This window comes from Nicotiana sylvestris, chromosome 2 (assembly GCF_000393655.2).
Source record: "Nicotiana sylvestris chromosome 2, ASM39365v2, whole genome shotgun sequence".
Lineage (NCBI taxonomy): Eukaryota > Viridiplantae > Streptophyta > Magnoliopsida > Solanales > Solanaceae > Nicotiana > Nicotiana sylvestris.
Window position 1 is genome coordinate 167,900,456 of NC_091058.1, and position 20,163 is coordinate 167,920,618.

Consider the following 20,163-nt stretch of genomic DNA (forward strand, 5'->3'; position numbering starts at 1 on the left):
AGGACATCAATCCTTGGTTCTATCCACTGAGTTGCTGAAATAATGAAAGAAGAAAGGTTGGCAATTATATGAAACAACCTATTTTCAAGGAATGAACTTACATGGATGAGTCCAGGACTCGGGAAGGGATGGAGTTGTAGCCGGGATAATGTCCCTAGTAGCAATAGCGACAAACTGCTCCATCCATCCACGATCGTTGTCATCATCCATGCTGGTCAGCAATGCATGGTGGCCATGTTTGCTGAAATTGAATAATCCTCCACGAAAGATCTTGGGGGAGTAGAGGTTCATCATGTGAGCCAAGGTGAGAGGCTCCTCTGTTTCTTACCACAGCTACCATAAACAGGCCACCGTTCGCCATACCGAAGGGCTCACTTGTGCCAAACAAATCTGATACCAGTGGTACAGCTCCAAAACCACGGGGTCAATTCCCCCCGCTCATAAAATACACTCAAAGTGAAGGGGTATGTGTAAACGTACGTTAAACCCTTCTTAGTGAAGGTTACTCGCTCCACCAGATCGGGAGCAATGACGTTTAGGTTGTGGCAATCACAGTCCTCCTTCACAGCAAGAATACTAGAAGGGTGGATAGAAGAAGGATATCTTCCAACAGCCCAAGTACGGGGGTTTGAAGTTAGGATCTTCTCTTAGAAGTCCTTGGTTGTATTGAGACATTTGGGGATAATGGTGCTCACCGTGGGAGGGTCAACATCAATGTCGATTTCTTTGTCCTTGCTCTTCTTCAGGCCTCACCGAAGAGAAAACCAGAGTTCTTGAAAGAGTTAGTGAAAGAAGCCATGATCGGCAGAAGGTAATAAGAGGTATTTGAATAAGATTAATGAAAGATGAAAGAAGCAAAGAGTTGAATGCAAAGAAGTTGAGAGAGTTTGTAAAACTGTTAAGTGTAAATAAAGAAGAATAAGACGTATAAGTAAAGGAATAGGTGGCTAAAATCATGGCCATAATTACCTTGAGGATCGACGAAATTATTACTAAATTATGGAGTAACACATGTTCGGGGTATTAAACACAAGGAGACGTGCGTCTTATCAAGTGTCAGAAACTTTTCAGAAGGGTTTAGAAAATTTCCCGCCAAGAAAGGAATCATCACCAAGTTCCCAGAAACACAAAGATGTGCCACCGGAAAGTAGGGAGACTATCTGTATAGAGTAAAATTAGTTCATATTAAATACTTGAATGACAGAGTGACACGTGGAACCAGGGGGCAGATAGAAGATGAAGCGAGTAAAAACTGAGACCGAGGACAACAGCTTCGATTGGCCTCGCGTAGACCCCCGAAGGGAACATTATCAACGAGCGCAAACAAATATTTGACATCAGATGGCATACAATGAAGAATATTCCTAGGTATTAAATACATATCCGTTACAGAGAATTTTGACATTCATAATTTGCTGTTACATATTCATCAATGGCCCTCATTATTGTCGTTTAAGAGGGGCTTGATCCTAGGACCTTGTTCCCTAGGTATAACTATAAATAGTGGCTTCAACAATCATTGTAGGAGATGAAACAAAATGTGACAAGCTTATGCTACACATTATTCCAAGCTCAATAATACTTTATTTATTGTTTAACGTTATTCTTATTGCTGCTTTCGGAAGCCTTTCTCTCGGAACCAAGTTATTTGCTACTTTATATCGCTTCCAACGCTAAGTCTTACATTTTATTTAATTTATTTATCATTTTGGGATCAAATCGATTTGCTTGTGTATAAATCACACTATAAATTCAACCGTACCGTTATATAGATAATCAACATCTCGCTTACTCTTCTGGTCAAGCGCTTCTCTTCCTTAGGAGAGGTTCTCGGTTCGAACTTCGTCGCCTACATGTTTTGTTAGAGTACAAAATTTTGCCTTTTTGCTTAAAATTATCTGTCAGAGAGTGTGGAGCACTTGACCCCTTAGCCGGGCATAATAAAATTAGAGCTTGGTGCACAACGACAATATTTTTTTTTCTAACTTGTCTTACTATTTTTTTTCTTTCATCTTTTTCTTGGAAGATGAAGTTGGTCGAAACCATTTGCAAATCAAATAACGATTGAGTTTTAAGTGATTGTTTAGTATTTTATATAAGAAAAAAATATTTAGTATAATTTCAGTAAGAATATTATGAATACATTTCAAAATATAAAAACTTGTCTAGGAGAGTCGTAGTAATATAATTAAATTCGTTTTTTTTTTGTTGGTCTAAATCAGCCCAAAGATACTCCTAAAATGATGTGATATTGTCCGCTTTGGATTAAGCTCGCACGATTTTTTCCAAAAGGCCGAGATTCCAACATCTTATATGTAGGCTCCCTATCTTTTTATTTACTAATGTGGGACTTTTTTCTCACACCCATCAATCTCTCTCTCGAACTAAGTTCCACCTGGCTCACTACCACAATTCACGGGTCTCCTCCGTAAACTAAGTTCCATGTGGGCCATTACCATGATCCATGGGTCAATTGTTCACTGCGTGTCACCCACATATGTTAGAGTATTTATGACAATAGAAGCCCGCAACTAGCTTCTTTTGTGTGAGTATCTCCAAACCGAGTCTCGCACCATCGCTCTACCATCGTCATTCCCGATTATTGGGCTAAACCAATCCAAAGATATTCTTAACATGGTGTGATATTGTCCGTTTTTTGCCAAGCCCACGCGGTTTTTCCCTAAAAACCTCACACCATTAAGAGATTCCAACACCTTACACGTAGACTCCCAATTTTTTCAGTTACTAATGTGAGACTTTATTCGTACAACCAACATTTTTCAATAAGATTCGAATTGTGTTATTTTGATATATATCGTTATAGCGATTTGTTTATTGGTTATTTTTTTAAATGTCGACACGCTTACGAAAAATTCTACATACACCCCTGCGATACCTTGTGGTCATCGGAGTGAGAAATTCACGTGGAACAAGAATTAAAGTCCTGATAGTGCAACTGGAGATAGTTCAAGCATTCGTAAGAGCTTCTTCCGGAACAATAAAAAATATTTCTACACGATATGCGCTTTTAAACTTTATGGATTAATTCATTTGGAGTGAAAATTTAAATTTAAGTAAACATTAATTGCTTCAGTACTTTAGCAACTTGTGGACTTCATTAGAAAAAAAAAAATTCAAAGTCTCAGTCTGTGGGGTCATCACCTGTTTTTGAATTCTGCGTTCCGAGGCCTTAAAAACCTCTTTTAGCATTACCTCGATTTGCATGCGCAGTCCGCGCGCGTAGCCGGAAAGCTTATATGTGAAAATCTATGAAAAATATTAAATTTCGACTATAAAATGAATTAATTTGACTTCGGTCAATGGACCCAGACACGGACCCGTGATTTGACGGTCCCGGAGGTTCCGTAGGAAAATATGGGACTTGGGCGTATGCCCGGAATCAAATTCCGAGGTCCCAAGCCCGAGAAATGAATTTTTAAAGAAAATTATTTTCTGAAATTGTTTAAAGGATTTAGAAATGAATTTTGATTAGAACATGTTGGTATCAGGCCTGTATTTTGGCCCCGACGCCCAGTACTGGTCTTATATGTGAGTTAAGATAATTCTGTGAAGTTTGGTAAGAAACGGAATCCGTTTGACGTGATTCGGACCTTAAATGCAAATTTGATGTTTTAAGAAGTTTTGAAATATTTCATTGATTTTGAGGTTTAATTCGTTGTTTAAGGGGATAATTTGGCGATTTGATCACACGGATAAGCTCATATGATGTTTTTGAGTTAGTACGTATGTTTGGTTTGGAGCCTCGGGGGCTCGGGTGTGTTTCGGATGTATTTCGGAAGGTTTTTGAACTCATAAAAGTTGCAGGTTTTTGCTGTTCAGTGCCCAGGGATTTTTCTCTTCGCGTTCACATGGGCACACTCGCGAATGCGTAAGGCAAATCTCCCAGTTGCCAAATTTCTTCTTGGCGAACGCGAAGCTGGTGATGCGAACGCGAGGCTAAGGGAGGATACCCTTCGCGAACGCGACCCAGCATATGCGAACGCGATGGCTTATGAGCCTGGTAGGGGGGTATTATACCTACGCGAACGCGAAGGCTCGAGGAGTTAGTTCTCCGCGAACGCGAGTCCATTTCCGCGAACGCGAAGGTCTCTCAGGCTTGGCTCATCGCGAACGCGATAAGCCTATCGCGAACGCATAGAGAAAATTCGCCCAGTTATTTTAAGTTCCAAAAACAGAATGTATTACGGGAATTCCACCATTTTTCATAAACTTCATCTTCTCCACACCTCTTGGGCGATTTTTGAAGAGGAACTTCACCATAGCTTCATAGGTATGTAATCCTAAGCTCATTTTCTTCCATTTTTATCAACATCCACTAGATTGCTAGGCCTAAAACATGAGATTAAGGATAGAAAATTAGGGATTTGGGTAGAGTTAGGGCTTTTTGATTTTTTGGGAATTTGATCTCGTTTTGGGGTCCGATTTCAAAATAAAATATATATTCGGGCTTGTGGGTGAATGGGTGATCAGATTTTGGTCTGAACCTCGTGTTTTGACCAAGCGAGCCCGGGGTCAATTTTTGACTTTTTGGGAAGAATGATGGGAAAGCTATAATTAAGCATTGAAATTGGATTGTTTAGCGTTTACTGATGTTATTAAGTCGATTATGTCTATATATAATTGATTTGGAGTCAAATTCAAAAGGAAAGGCGGTATTTGAGGCTTGAGTTGGCCGTGAAAGTTCGAGGTAAGTGTTAGGTCTAACCTTAGCTTGAGGGATTAGGAGTTGTGTCCTATCTGCTATTTGCTTCTTGTTGAGTACGATATATAGGCATGGTGACGAGTATCTATACGTTGGTGTCGAGCATGATCGTGAGTCTTAAATTGCAATTTATTTTGTGTTCTTAAATAGTACTACGGATGCTTTAATTGATGATTCTCGATATTGAGCAAGGATTAAGTTTGTTTTCATGGAAATTACTTATGATTGAGTATTGGTGTTAGCTGAGATGAGTAGAACTTGGGTTAAGATTGGTTATAGTTATTTCTCCCTTGCCGGGACATATTTACTTTTACTGTCGAATCTCTTGCCAGGATAGTGTAGCTTATTGTTGATCCCTTGCAAGGACTCTTGGCATGGTTGTTGCTAAAGATATATAAATGTTATGTTGGATCGGGTTGCACGCCGCAACGATACTATATATGGAACGGGTTGCACGCCGCAACAATGTTATGTTGGATCGGGTTGCACGCCGCAACAATACTATATATGGAACGGGTTGCACACCGCTACAATGTTATGTTGGATTGGGTTGCACGCCGCAACAATATTATATTGGATCGGGTTGCACGCTGCAACAGTGATATAGATGGATCGGGTTGCACGCCACAATAGTGTTAAATGATAGGGATCGGGTTGCGCGCCGCAAAAGTGTTATTATGGTTTTGTTGTAAATCTTGAATTATTCTCTCATATTTCTCTTAAGTTTCTGCTGGATTCGATATTTCCCCCATAGCATGTACCCCTCCCATGTTAATTATTTATTTCTGTTTATTTTTTGTTGTATATTATATAACTGCATAGGTTTATCTGGAGTCTGGTCCTAGCCTCGTCACTACCTCGCCGGGGTTAGGCCAGGCACTTACCAGCACATGGGGTCGGTTGTGCTAATGCTACACACTGCACTATGGACAAATTCCGGAGCAGTTTTTGGACAGTAGCACTTGGGGACCTGCCTTCAATCCAGCCAGAGATCCCGAGGTAGTCCTGTAGGCGTCCGCAGACCCGGCGTTCTCTTCTACTTTATTATGTACTCTGTTTTCATTAGATTTTGAGACAGATTGTATTTCTTTCAAACATTTGTTGTAGTAATCTTAGTCCGTCTGTGATATTGTGACACCGGATTCTGGGTAGAGATGTGTGTTTTCATTATCGTACTGGTCTTGGTTATTATATTAGATTAAGTCTTCCGCTTGATTTTATTTATCGTTAATATCTAAATGTTGGATACCTGTTAATTCAGATTGTTAAAAAGGGTTAAAAATGAAAGAGTTAAAGTTTTTCTATGTTTAGTGGCTTGCCTAGCTTCTACTCGTAGGCGCCATCATGACTCCCGAGGGTGGGAAATCCGGGTCGTGACAAGTTGGTATCAGAGCTCTAGGTTATATAGGTCTTACAATTCACGAACAAGCTTAGTAGAGTCTAAGGGATCAGTACGGAGACGTCTGTATTTATCCCCCAGATGCTACCGAGTTAGGAAACATTCCACATTTATTCTTTCCTGTCGTGCGGAATGGTTTCTCAATGCTAATTGAAAATCTACTCTATTCTTTCACAGATGGCGAGAACATACGCTTCCTCATCCACTGACCAGCAGCCTAAGCCCCCAGTAGCAGCTCCCACGAGGGGCAGAGCGCGAGGCCGAGGCCGTGCTAGAGGCCGAGGTAAGACAGAGCTCAGCCTAGGGCAACAACACCTGCAGTGGAGCCTCAGGTTGACTTTGATGATGAGGTTCCAGCCCCAGCACTTCCGGTAGGCCCAGCTCAGGTCCTAGAGGAGTTTATTGCTACCCTAGTACTTCAGGATTCTCTGGTCCGTCTAGTGGGCCTTGTGGAGAGTGTCACCCGGGCAGGCTTGCTTCTTGTAACACCAACCGTCTCTCAGGCTGGAGGAGGAGCCCAGACTCCTGCTACTCGCACCCCGATGCAGGTAGCTCCCCAGTTTCAGACTCCAGCAGTTCAACCAGTTGGAGCAGTTCAGCCGGTTTTGGTATCTTAGACCGGTGATGGAGCAGCTATGTCTACCGATACCTTGTGGAGCTTGGATTGGTTCACCAAGCTCTTTATTACTACTTTAAGTGGTGTATCTACTGAGGATCCCCAGTATTATCTAGACAGCTATTATGAGGTTCTCAGGAACATGAGGATAGTTGAGACCAATGGGGTTGATTTTGCCACTTTTCGCTTGTCTGGATCCGCCAAGATATGGTGGAGAGATTTCTATTTGGATAGACCAGCCGGATCACCAGCTTTGACTTGGGAGCAGTTTACTCAGCTATTTCTGGAGATGTTTCTCCCCATCACTCAGAGAGAGGCCTATCGGAGGTAGTTTGAGCGTCTCCAGCAGGGTTCCATGACTGTTACCTAGTATGAGACCAGATTCATCGACTTGGCTCGTCATGATCCTGTCATACTTCCCATAGAGAGAAAGAGAGAGGGTGAGGAGGTTCATTGATGGACTTATTCAGTCGATTCATCTCCAGATGGCTAGGGAGACTAGGAGTGAGATTACTTTCCAGGAGGTGGCCAACGTGGCCAGGAGAGTGGAGATGGTTCTGTCGTAGGGAGGTGGTCATGGGTCAGACAAGAGGCCCTGTCATTCAGGCAGATTCAGTGGTGCCTCATCTAGAGGCAGGGATTCGTAAGGTAGTGGCCATCCTCCTAGGCCCTTTCAGTCAGCACTTCAGGTTTCTCACGGTGCTTCAAGTGGTCGTGGTTCTCACATGTAGTATTCTGATCAGCAACCCTACAGTGCACCACCATCTCCTATCAGTGCACCGCTGCTCCAGAGTTTTTGGGGTGGTCATTCAGGTTGTCAGGGTCAGTCTCAATTTCCTCAGCCACAGCACTCAGGTGGATGTTTTGAGTGTGGTGAGTATGGTCATATCAGGAGGGCTTGTCCGAGATTGGTGGGTACTCAGTCATAGCAGCAGGGTTCCCGTGCTATGGTTCAGGCACCAGGTGTTCCATAGACCGCCTAGCCAACTAGAGGTAGGGGTAGAGGTGTTAGAGGTGGAGGTAGAGGTGCTAGAGGTGAAGCTCCGACCGCTAGAGGTGGAGGCCAGCCAGTTGCAGGCCGTCCTAGAGAGGTAGTCCAAGGTGGTGGGGCCCAACCTCGATGTTATGTTCTTTCAGTCAGGCCTGAGACTGAGGCTTCCGATACGGTTATCACATGTATTGTTCTGGTTTGTGGCAAGGATGCTTCCATTTTATTTGATCCAGGGTCTATGTACTCCTATGCATCATCTTATTTTTCACCGTATCTGGTCATGCCTAGTGATTTCTTGAGTGCCCCTGTATATGTGTCTACACCGGTGGCTGACTCTATTGTGGTAAATCGAGTCCATCGTTCTTGTATAGTTATGATTGGAGGTCTTGAGACTCGTGTAGATTTGCTTCTTTTGGACATGGTCAATTTTGATGTCATATTAGGGATGGACTGGTTATCACCTTACCACGCTATCTTGGACTGTCATGCCAAGACTATGACCTTATCCTTACTGGGTTTACCTCGTTTAGAGTGGAGAGGGACTCCTAGTCATTCTACCCGTAGTGTTATTTCTTATGTGAAGGCTCGGCGTATGGTCGAGAATGAGTGTTTGGCCTATTTGGCATATGTTCGTGATTCTAGTGCCGAGGTTCCTTCTGTTGATTCTGTGCCCGTTGTTCGTGAGTTTCTTGAGGTTTTCCCTTCAGACCTGCCGGGTATGCCACCCGACAGGGATATTGACTTTTGCATTGATTTGGCTCCGGGCACTCAACCCATTTCTATCCCTCCGTATCGTATGGCCCCACCTGAGTTGAAAGAGTTGAAGGAGCAATTGCAAGACTTGCTTGAAAAGGGTTTTATTAGGCCGAGTGTTTCGCTTAAGGATGCGCCAGTGTTGTTTGTTAAGAAGAAGGACGGATCGATGAGAATGTGTATTGATTACCGGTAGTTGAACAAGGTTACGATCAAGAATAAGTATCCATTGTCGAGGATTGATGATTTGTTTGATCAGCTTCAGGGTACTAAGGTATTTTCGAAGATTGACTTGAGATCTGGCTACCATCAATTGAGGATTAGGGCATCCGATGTCCCTATGATAGCTTTTCGCACTCAGTACGGGCACTATGAGTTCTTGGTGATGTCATTCGGGTTGACAAATGCCCCAGTAGCTTTTATGGATTTGATGAACTGAGTGTTCAGACCTTACTTGGATTCGTTCGTGATAGTCTTCATTGATGATATTTTGATATATTCCCGCAGCCGGGAGGAGCACGAGCAGCATCTTAGAGTGGTTCTTCAGACCTTGAGGGATAGTCAGTTATATGCTAAGTTCTCGAAGTGTGAGTTCTGGTTGAGTTCAGTTGCATTCCTGGGTCATGTTGTATCAGTAGAGGGTATTCAGGTTGATCCGAAGAAGATTGAGGCAGTCAAGAACTGGCCCAGACCAGCATCAGCTACAGAGATTCAGACTTTCTTGGGATTGGTAGGCTACTATTGTCGGTTCGTGGAGCGGTTCTCATCTATCGCAGCCCCGATGACCAAGTTGGCCCAAAAGGGTACCCAGTTCAGATAGTTGGATGAGTGTGAGGAGAGCTTTCAAAAGCTCAAGACAGCTCTGACTACGGCACCGGTGTTGGTTTTGCCCACAGGTTCAGGGCCTTATACAGTTTATTGTGATGCATCTCGTATTATACTTGGTGCAGTGTTGATGCATGATGGCAATGTCATTGCCTATGCTTTGCGGTAGTTGAAGATTCATGAGAAGAACTACCCAGTTCATGATTTGGAGTTGGCAGCCATTGTTCACGCATTGAAGATTTGGAGGCATTATCTGTATGGCATGGCATGTGAGGTGTTCATGGATCACAATAGTCTCCAGTATTTGTTCAAGCAAAATGAGTTGAATTTGAGGCAGAAGAGGTGGTTGGAGTTGTTGAAAGACTATGATATCACCATATTATATCATCCGGGAAAGGCCAATGTGGTGGCCGATGCTTTGAGTAGGAAGTCAGCCAGTATGTGCAGTCTTACTTATATTCCGGTCAGTGAGAGACCGCTTGCTTTGGATATTCAGACTTTGGCCAATCAGTTCGTGAGGTTGGATGTTTCTGAGCCCAGCCGTGTGTTAGCTTGCATAGTCGCTCGTTCTTCATTATTGGAGTGTATCTGTGATCGACAGTATGATGATACCCATTTGTGTGTCCTTAGAGGCACGGTGCAGCACAGAGGTGCCAAGCAGGTTACCTTAGGTGATGATAGAGTTTGGAGATTGCAGGGTCGAGTTTGTGTGCCTAATGTGGATAGACTCCGAGAGTTGATTTTAGAAGACGCCTATAGCTCCCGGTACTCTATTCATCCGGTCGCCACGAAGATGTGTCAGGATTTGCGGCAGCATTATTGGTGGCGGAAAATGAAGAAGGATATCGTTGCATATGTGGCTCGGTGTTTGAATTGTCAGCAGGTTAAGTACGAGCATCAGAGGCTCGGTGGTTCATTTTCAGAGGATTGAGCTTCTCGAGTGGAAGTGGGAGCGGATCACTATGGATTTCGTTGTTGGACTCCCGCAGACTCGGAGAAAGTTCAACGCAGTATGGGTCATTATTGATAGGCTGACCAAGTCAGCGCATTTCATTCCTGTGGCAGTCTCCTATTCTTCTGAGAGGTTAGCTGAGATCTATTTCCGGGAGATTGTTCGCCTTCATGGTGTGCCCGTGTCTATCATTTCGGACTGAGGTACGCAGTTTACCTCACGCTTCTGGAGAGCAGTTCAGCGAAAATTGGGCACGTGGGTTGAGTTGAGTACAGCGTTTCATCCTCAGACGAACAAGGCAGTCTGAGCGGACCATTCAGATTTTGGAGGATATGCTCCGAGCTTGTGTCATTGACTTTGGAGGCTCGTGGGATTAGGTTTTGCCTTTAGCAGAGTTTGCCTACAACAACAGCTACCAGTCGAGCATCCAGATGGCTCCTTATGAGGCTTTATATGGTAGGCGATGTCGGTCTCCGGTTAGATGGTTTGGGCTTAGAGAGGCTCGGTTGTTGGGTACGGATCTAGTTCAGGATGCCTTGGATAAGGTCATGATTATTCAGGATATGCTTCGTACAGCTCAGTCCAGGCAAAAGAGTTATGCCGACCGCAAGGTTCGTGATTTAGCATTTATGGTCGGTGAGTGAGTTTTGCTTCGAGTGTCACCTATGAAGGGCGTGATGAGATTTGGGAAGAAGGTCAAGCTTAGCCCTAGGTTCATTATCCCGTTTGAGATCCTTGATCGAGTGGGAGAGGTGACTTATAGACTTGCATTGCCGCCGAGCTTATCAATCGTGCATCCAGTGTTTCATGTGTCCATGCTTCGAAAATATCATGGCGATCCATCCCACGTGTTAGATTTCAGCACTGTCTAGTTGGACAAGGACTTGTCTTATGAGGAGGAGCCAGTAGCTATTCTAGACCGATAGGTTTGTCAGTTGAGATCAAAGAGTTTTCCTTCTGTTCGTGTTCAATGGAGAGGTCAGCCTACTGAGGCATCGACCTGGGTGTCTGAATCCGATATACGGAGCCGTTATCCCCATCTTTTCCCTGATGCAGGTACTTCCTTCTTCTATCTGTTCGAGGACGAACGGTTGTTTTAGAGGTGGAGAATGTGATGATCCAAAAGGTCATGACTTGTTTTTAAATTGAATTCTGTGTTCTAAGGCCTTAAAAACCTCTTTTAGCATCACCTCGATTTGCATGTGCAGTCCGGGCGCGTAGTCGGAAAGCTTATATGTGAAATTCTACGAAAAATAATAAATTTCGACTATAAAATGAATTAATTTTACTTCGGTCAACGTTTTGGGTAAACGGACCCGGACCCGTGATTTGACGGTCCCAAAGGGTCCTTAGGAAAATATGGGACTTGGGCGTATGTCCGGAATCGAATTCCGAGGTCCCAAGCCCAAGAAATGAATTTTTAAAGAAAATTATTTTTTGAAATTGTTTAAAGGATTTGGAAATGAATTTTGATTAGAACATGTTGGTATCGGGCCCATATTTTGGTTTTGATGCCCGGTACAAGTCTTATATGTGATTTAAGATAATTCTGTGAAGTTTGGTAAGAAACGAAATCTGTTTGACGTGTTTCGGACCTTAAATGCAAAATTTAATGTTTTAAGAAGTTTTGAAATATTTCATTGATTTTGAGGTTTAATTCGTTGTTTAAGGGATTAGTTTGGCGATTTAATCGCACGGATAAGTTCATATGATGTTTTTGAGTTAGTACGTATGTTTGGTTTGGAGCCCCGAGGGCTCGGGTGTGTTTCAGATGTGTTTTGGAAGGTTTTGAACTCATAAAAGTTGTAGGTTTTTTGTTGTTCAGTGCCTAGGGATTTTTCTCTTCGCATTCGCGTGGGCACACTCGCGAACACGTAAGGCAAATCTCCCAGGTGCCAAATTTCTTCTTCACGAACGCGAAGCTGGTGACGCGAACGCAAGGCTAAGGGGGGATACCCTTCGCGAACGCGACCCAGCATACGCGAACGCGGTGGCTTATGAGCCTAGGCAGGGGGTGTATTATACCTACGCGAACACGACCACTTGGACGCGAAGGCTCAAGGAGTTAGTTCTCCATGAACGCGAGCCCATTTCCTCGAATGCGAAGGTCTCTCAGGCCTAGCTCATCGCGAACGTGATGAGCTTGTCGCGAACGCATAGAGCAAATTCACCCAGTAATTTTAAGTTCCAAAAACAGAATGTATTACGTGAATTCCACCATTTTTCATAAACTTCATCTTCTCCACACCTCTTGGGCGATTTGTGAAGAGGAACTTCACCATAACTTCATATGTATGTAATCCTAAGCTTATTTTCCTCCATTTTTATCAACACCTACTAGATATCTAGGCCTAAAACATGAGATTAAGGGTAGAAAATTAGGGATTTGGGTAGAGTTATGGCTTTTTGATTATTTGGGAATTTGACCTTGTTTTGGGGTCCGATTTCAAAATAAAATATATATTCGGGCTCGTGGGTGAATGGGTGATCGGATTTTGGCCTGAACCTCATGTTTTGACCAAGCGGGCCCGGGGTCAATTTTTGACTTTTTGGGAAGAATGATGGGAAAGCTATAATTAAGCATTAGAATTGGATTGTTTAGCGTTTATTGATGTTATTAAGTCGATTATGTCTATATATAATTGATTTGGAGTCAAATTCAAAAGGAAAGGCGGTGTTTGAGGCTTGAGTTGGCCGTGGAAGTTCGAGGTAAGTGTTCGGTCTAACCTTAGCTTGAAGCATTAGAAGTTGTGTCCTATTTGCTATTTGCTTCTTGTTGAGTACGACGTATAGGCATGGTGACGAGTATCTATATATTGGTGTCGAGCATGACCGTGAGTCTTAAATTGCAATTTATTGTGTGTTCTTAAATAGTACTACGGATGCTTTAATTGAAGATTCTCGATATTGAGCAAGGATTAAGTTTGTTTTCGTGGAAATTACTTATGATTGAGTATTGGTGTTAGCTGAGATGAGTAGAAGTTGGGTTAGGATTGGTTATAGTTGTTTCTCCCTTGCCGGGATGTATTTACTTTTACTGTCGAATCCTTTGCCGGGATAGTGTAGCTTATTGTTGATCCCTTGTCGGGACTCTTGGTATGGTTGTTGCTAAAATTATATAAATGTTATGTTGGATCGGGTTGCACGCCGCAACGATACTATATATTGAACGGGTTGCATGCCGCAATAATGTTATGTTGGATCGGGTTGCACGCCGCAACAATACTATATATGGAATGGGTTGCACGCCATAACAATGTTATGATGGATCGGGTTGCACGCCGCAACAATGTTATATTGGATCAGGTTGCACGCACAATAGTGATATAAATGGATCGGGTTGCACGCCACAACAGTGTTAAATCATAGGGACTGGGTTGCGCGCCGCAATAGTGTTATTATGGTTTTATTGTAAATCTTGAATTGTTCTCTCATATTTCTCTTAAGTTTCTGCTGGATTCAATATTTCCCCCATAGCATGTACCCCTCCCATGTTAATTGTTTATTCCTATTTATTTTCCGTTGTATATTATATAACTGCACAGGTGTCACGACCCCAAACCCGAACTCGGTCGTGATGGCGCCTCTCGTGAAAACAAGGCCAGTTAATCAAACCCAATTTACTTTTTAAACAGTTAAATAATGTAAAAGCAGTCTAAAACATGATATAGCAATACTAAGTAGCGGATAATATCAATAAAGTGTAGAAATACAACCCAACACAGCCTTAATCGGGGTGTCACAAGTCATGAGGGTCTATAGGCCATAATACAAGTCTGCTAAATCCATAAACTAGTACAAATGTTTGAAGGGAAATAGAAATGATAAAAGAGTAGAGACATGGGGATGTGGACGTCAACAACTACCTCGTAGTCTCCGAACGCTCGCCTGAAACTGGAAGAATCAGCACTCGGGAGCGGAACCAGCTACGCCTGAATCTGCACACAGGGTGCAAGGAGTAAAGTGAGTACTCCAACTCAGTGAGTAACAAATGTAAATAAAGACTGAAAGTAAGAAAACACGTAAGGCACAAGACACTCTATAATGAAGCAGTAAAACCATTTAAAAGCAGTACAACAGTGGAAAGTCAAGTAAAATCCTCTTTCAACAAATAAACAAGTAATTGACAGGTAATTAAGCTAGAGTAACCAAATAGAAGTTCGGCCCTCGGACACAGTATCAACAAATTCACCCCTCGGGCAATATCTCCGAACAATACTAGCCCCTCGGGCTCAATCTCACATCACAATGGGTACCCGCGCTCACTGGGGGTGTGCAGACTCCTGGAGGGGCCCCTTACGGCCCAAGCGCAATATCAAGCCATCTCGTGGCATCAAACTAGGCCCTCGGCCTCATATGAATCAAGCCACCTCGTGGCGTACATATCTCAGGTCCTCAGCCTCATATCAGTCAAGCCACCTCGTGGCGTCATATCTCAGACCCTCGGCCTTATATCAGTATCAGTGTTTCCTCACAACGTAGGCCCTCGGCCTTACTCAGTCAAAAATTATCACAAGCCTCTCGGGCAATAGTAAAACAGTGTTTCTCAGCCCAATCATCATTTAAAATATCATTTAAGTATTAAAACTGAGTAAACATGGCTGAGCAGTAAAACGGTGAAAAATAACATGACTGAGTTCAAGTATAAAGTCAAAACAGAGAGGAAATATCAATAAAAATTTCCGAGGAGTTCAAATAGTTGGCACGAAGCCTAAATAAGACATTCAGCCCAAATAATGATGATAGCAATTAGTTTTCAATCAAATACGCGGTAAAATCATCAATCGAGATGGACCAAGTCACAATCCCCAATAGTGCACGACTCCATGCTCGTCATAAAGCGTGTGCCTCACCTCAATATAGCAATACGATGTGCAAATCCGGGGTTTCAAACCCTCAGATCATCATTTACAATCATTACTCACCTCGAACCGGCTAAATCTCTAGCTCGTGACGGCTTTGCCCCTTGAATCGGCCTCCACGCGCGTCGAATCTATTTAAAATCAGAACGAGTACGTCAAAATATGCTAAGGGAACAAAGCCCAAGCAAAAACAATCAACAAAGGGCACAAAATCCCGAAATTACCAAACCCCGACCCCCGATCCCACGTCTTGAAATTCGAAAATTTTCACATCAACGGATTCCTTATCTCCCCACGAGTTTATACATACCAAGAACATCAAATTCCATCCACAAATGACCCTTCAAATCCCAAATGTTTGATCTCCAATTTCAAGCCCTAGTTCTTCAATTTTAGGCTTAGATTCTATGATTTTCTAGGTGAAATTCACATAATAATCGAGTTTTAAGTCCAAAAATCTTACCTCCCAATGATTCCCCTTGAATCCCTCTTCAATATCTTTCAAAAATCTCCCAAAATGATCAACTATGGATGAAATAAACCCAATCCTCGTGGACAAGACGAGTTTAAAAACATTCTGCCCAGACCTTATTTTCCTTCTTCGCGAACGCGGTCAAACCCTCGCATTCGCGAAGCACAAATTACTTCGACCAACTTTTCCTCCTATGCGAACGCGACATGGCCATCGCGAACTCGATGGTTCCTCAACCCTTCCTTTCGCGAACGCACCCCTCTCTAGCGAACGCGAAGAACAACCGCGACCTCAGACCAGCTGACCAAAAAGACCCTACGCGAACGCGACTTACATCTTGCGAACGCGATGCACGAGCTTCCAGCCCTTCGCGATTGCGGAGCCTCCCTCGCGAACGCGAAGGCTAAAATTTCACTGATCCCCACTGACTCTTCACGAACGCGAGGCTCCACTCGCGAACGCGAAGAGTAAAAGCCTGATACAGCTGAGCCTGCAACTTCTACAATTTCCTAACTCCAAAAATGATCCGATAGACCACCCGAAACTCACTCGAGGCCTCTGGGACCTCAACCAAAGGCACCAACATATCCTAAAACCTTATTCAAACTTGTTCCAATCATCAAAACACCTCAAACAACATCAAATCACCCAAAACACATTGGATTCAAGCCAAACTTTCTAATATCTTTCGAATTACGCTTTTGATTAAAAACCCAACCAAACCACGTCCGAATTACTTGAAATTTTGCACACACATCCCAAATGACACAATGGAACTATTACAACTCTCGAAATTCCATTCTGACCCCTATATCAAAATCTTACCTATCGACCGAAAATCGCCAAAATATCAACTTTGCCAATTCAAGCCTAATTCTACTCTGAACCTCCAAAACCCGTTCCGATCACCCTCCTAAGTCATGAATCACCTACCAAAGCTAACCGAATCATCGGAACTCACATCTGAGTCCTCTAACACATAAGTCAACATCTGGTTGCCTTTTCCAACTCAAACTCCCTTAAAAGAGACTAAGTATCTCAAACCTTACCAAAATCATTCCGGACTCGATCCGACCAACCCGATACCATAAAACACGGATAAAGAAGCATAAAGAAGCAAAAATGGAGGAAATGGGGTGGTAACTCATGAGACGACTGGCCGGGTCATCACAACAGGTTTATTTGGAATCTGGTCCTAGCCTCGTCACTACCTCACCGGGGTTAGGTCAGGCACTTACCAGCACATGGGGTCGGTTGTGCTGATGCTACACTCTGTACTATGTGCAGATTCCAGAGCAATTTTTGGACAGTAGCACTTGGGGAGCCGGCCTTCAGTCCAGCCAGAGATCCCGAGGTAGTCCTGCAGGCGTCCGCAGGCCCGGCATTCTCTTCTACTTTATTATGTACTCTGTTTTCATTAGATTTCGAGACAGATTGTATTTCTTTCAGACATTTGTTGTAGTAATCTTAGTCCGTCCGTGATATTGTGACACCGGATTCTGGGTAGAGATGTGTGTTGTCATTATCGTACTGATCTTGGTTATTATATTAGATTAAGTCTTTCGCTTGATTTCATTTATTGTTAATATCTAAATGTTGGATACCTGTTAATTCAGATTGTTAAAAAAGGTTAAAATGAAAGAGTTAAAAATTTTCTATGTTTAGTGGCTTGCCTAGCTTCTACGAGTAGGCGCCATCACGACTCCCGAGTGTGGGAAATCCGGGTCGTGACACAGTCAACTTGATTTACAATTTTAGATTAATGTACAAAGTGACATAAACAAAAAAGTACAATATATTACTTAATATGTCTACAATATATTACTTAATATGTCACATTCTACTGCTCCTTAAAATTAAATAAAGTGCAATTTCATATGCAAAATGACGTAGATATTGACCCGGAAGAATAGGGCAATAGAACTTAAACCTAACTCTATTTAATTGCTTTAAGATTTTTAAGCTTTTATTTCCATTGAACATGAAATGTCATCATCAGACTAATGCTTTAAAATGTACACATGAAACCTTAGCGTTTTAAAAGAAAAATGTATAAAAATATAGAATCTTATATGGACAGAAAAAGATCACATGCCTTGCATGCATGGCTCTTTTATCCAAATCTTTGAGGTTCAGCATATGCTTTCATTTATAAATAATTACAAGATTCGTGTTACTTTTAAGTTTCCTGTTGAACAATATAATTTACGAAATATTGCAGTAAAGGTTGTAATGTCACACGATAATTGAAACAAATGAGTAGTAGATTATCTTTCTAATTTTCATAAATAACAATACTAATCACGTTAGTAGGTATCGGTTGATTGTCTAATTTATTGAGTCAATAATTAAAAAGGTGAGTTTCTTAAAAGCATTTTAATCATAGAAACTCTATGATAGGACTATCTCTTCTCAGATCACACGTGAAAATGTTGAATACTTAACATTGCAAATAGGTGTAAAAGAATTTACACATGTGAGAAAATTTACTAAATGAAACAAAAGATTAAACTGGAGATAAGTGTAATGTTTAAAAATTATATATAGGTGTGGTAAAGTAGGGAAACATTGATGAAGCTTTTGAGAATATTCCTCATAAATACTTAGAAATTTACTAGTAAAATTTTGAAAGCTGAACCTGTACATGTAGAAGTAATATTGTTAACATGTTTAATATATCACTCAATCTAACGTGAATTAAAATATATTTGCTAAGGCCTTATTTAAGTCCTTCTCTAATAGTAAAATTCAACTTTTATACATTGACGACATAGATGAACGTTATGTTATCAAGCCGCTTTAAAAATAATTAAGAAAAGTAACTATCTTTAATTAATAAAAATAATAAGCTAAAAGATCATATAAGTAGTCTTCTATAGCATATTAATTTTTGTTGATTGTCTAACAATCAATCTATTTTGCTAGTGGATATATAAAATTCAAATAGTACTCCCTCCGTTTCAATTTATGTGAAATTGTTTGATTGGTTACGAAATTTAAGAAAAAATGAAGACTTTTAGAATTTGTGGTCCTAAACAAGTCAAAAGGGGGTCTAGAGTATTTGTGTGACTATAAATATTTCTCATTAATGACAGAATTAAAAGTTTAAGTTAAATTATTTTCAAATTTAAAAAAGATTATTTTTCTTCCGAAAAAAGTAAATAGGTTCATGTCAAGAGTATTATTAATCCAATCTAACAAGACGGTGTCCGTCGAGTAATTGACACCTGTCATGCTATCTCTGCCCTTTTTGCGTGTAAATCCATCATCTCCAATCACATCTGCCAAGTTGGCTTTTCTTAATTTTTTCCTAATTTTTTTAACTTGATTTTACAGTTTCGTGCTCGTCTTCTATTCTCACCATATACTTTGAGTCGCCATACGACCATAGTAACATTTATGAAATGATGACAAATCCAAATTCACATGAAATTCAAATTAACTTCCCTCCTCTCGCCATCACAGCTTATATATACATCATCAGCCTTTGAAGTTGTCTCTGCACTTTACTGCTTTCCCTCAGAGAGATATAACACTACATCATATATTTAAACAGAGACAATTTATTATTTAATTTTTATTATGTATCTTTTTCTGGGGTCGCCGGAAAATCAAGATTCCGGTACCCTGAAGTATTTAAAGAAAGCACATAGTACTATTGTATATACATAACACTTTCTTTTCACAATTACCGGAAAGTAATTAAAGTATCTGTAATTAGATATAGAGGTGACGTTAAAATGGCAAAAGGTCGAAAACTGACCACCAGTATGAGTGAAAGGTACTTAGGAAGCTATAGTTACAATCATGGAAATGAAACAGTCAACGAAACCTCGGAGTTGGGAGAAGATGATGTCTGGTCAACGGTTGATGACATGGTCAACGGCGATGATCATTTACTGAATGGCTCAAGGAGCGACTGGAGTTCACGTGCCACCGCCGAGAGTAACAGAAGCTTGAGGAGCCGCCGCCAAACTGGAGGCTTGTCGTTGGCTTTTGACGATCCAGGTACAACGACACAGCCTCGGATCTTGCACCAGTTTCGTGGACAAGACAACATGACAGTGCAATCCCCACGTGAGCGCCACATGGCATCCTCAGCTCCAGTGAATGTCCCTGATTGGTCCATGATATGTCGGGTCGACTCGGTCGAGTCATTCCACGACTCGGACGATGGTGTCGATGATCATGAGTTGGAGATGGTTCCGCCACATGAATACTTGGCTCGTGGGTACGGTCGGTCCCGAAGATCATCTACTAACTCGGTATTTGAAGGCGTGGGCCGGACGCTGAAGGGTCGAGACATGAGCAGAGTCAGAGATGCAGTGTGGAGTCAGACCGGGTTCAATGGCTAAGCCAAATGTTTAATTAGCTATCTGTTCAAATTGAACAATTCAGTAATTATTGGCAGGGTGAGGGAAATGTTGATACAGTCATTTAATTTGCTAGTGTAAATTTTTTGTTCTTGGGCAATGATTCAGGCCGAATGAATATAGATAGGCTCAGTGAGTCAACCAGGCTATGACTGAGCCCAAGTATAATTCTGTGTTTCCCATTTTTACTGCTTTTC

General features: G+C 41.9%; 1 protein-coding gene across 1 annotated transcript; it reads left to right on the forward strand.

Annotated features, from left to right (window-relative positions):
* Window positions 1-19,333: 19,333 nt before the first annotated feature.
* On the forward strand, window positions 19,334-19,948 carry LOC104229610 (protein S40-5-like). The gene has a single exon (XM_009782268.2). The coding sequence runs from the start codon at window positions 19,334-19,336 to the stop codon at window positions 19,946-19,948; it is 615 nt and encodes a 204-aa protein (XP_009780570.1).
* Window positions 19,949-20,163: the final 215 nt, after the last annotated feature.

Coding starts and splice junctions, on each gene's coding strand:
- LOC104229610 (XM_009782268.2), top strand. CDS start 19,334: ATGGCAAAAGGTCGAAAACTGACCACCAGTATGAGTGAAAGGTACTTA.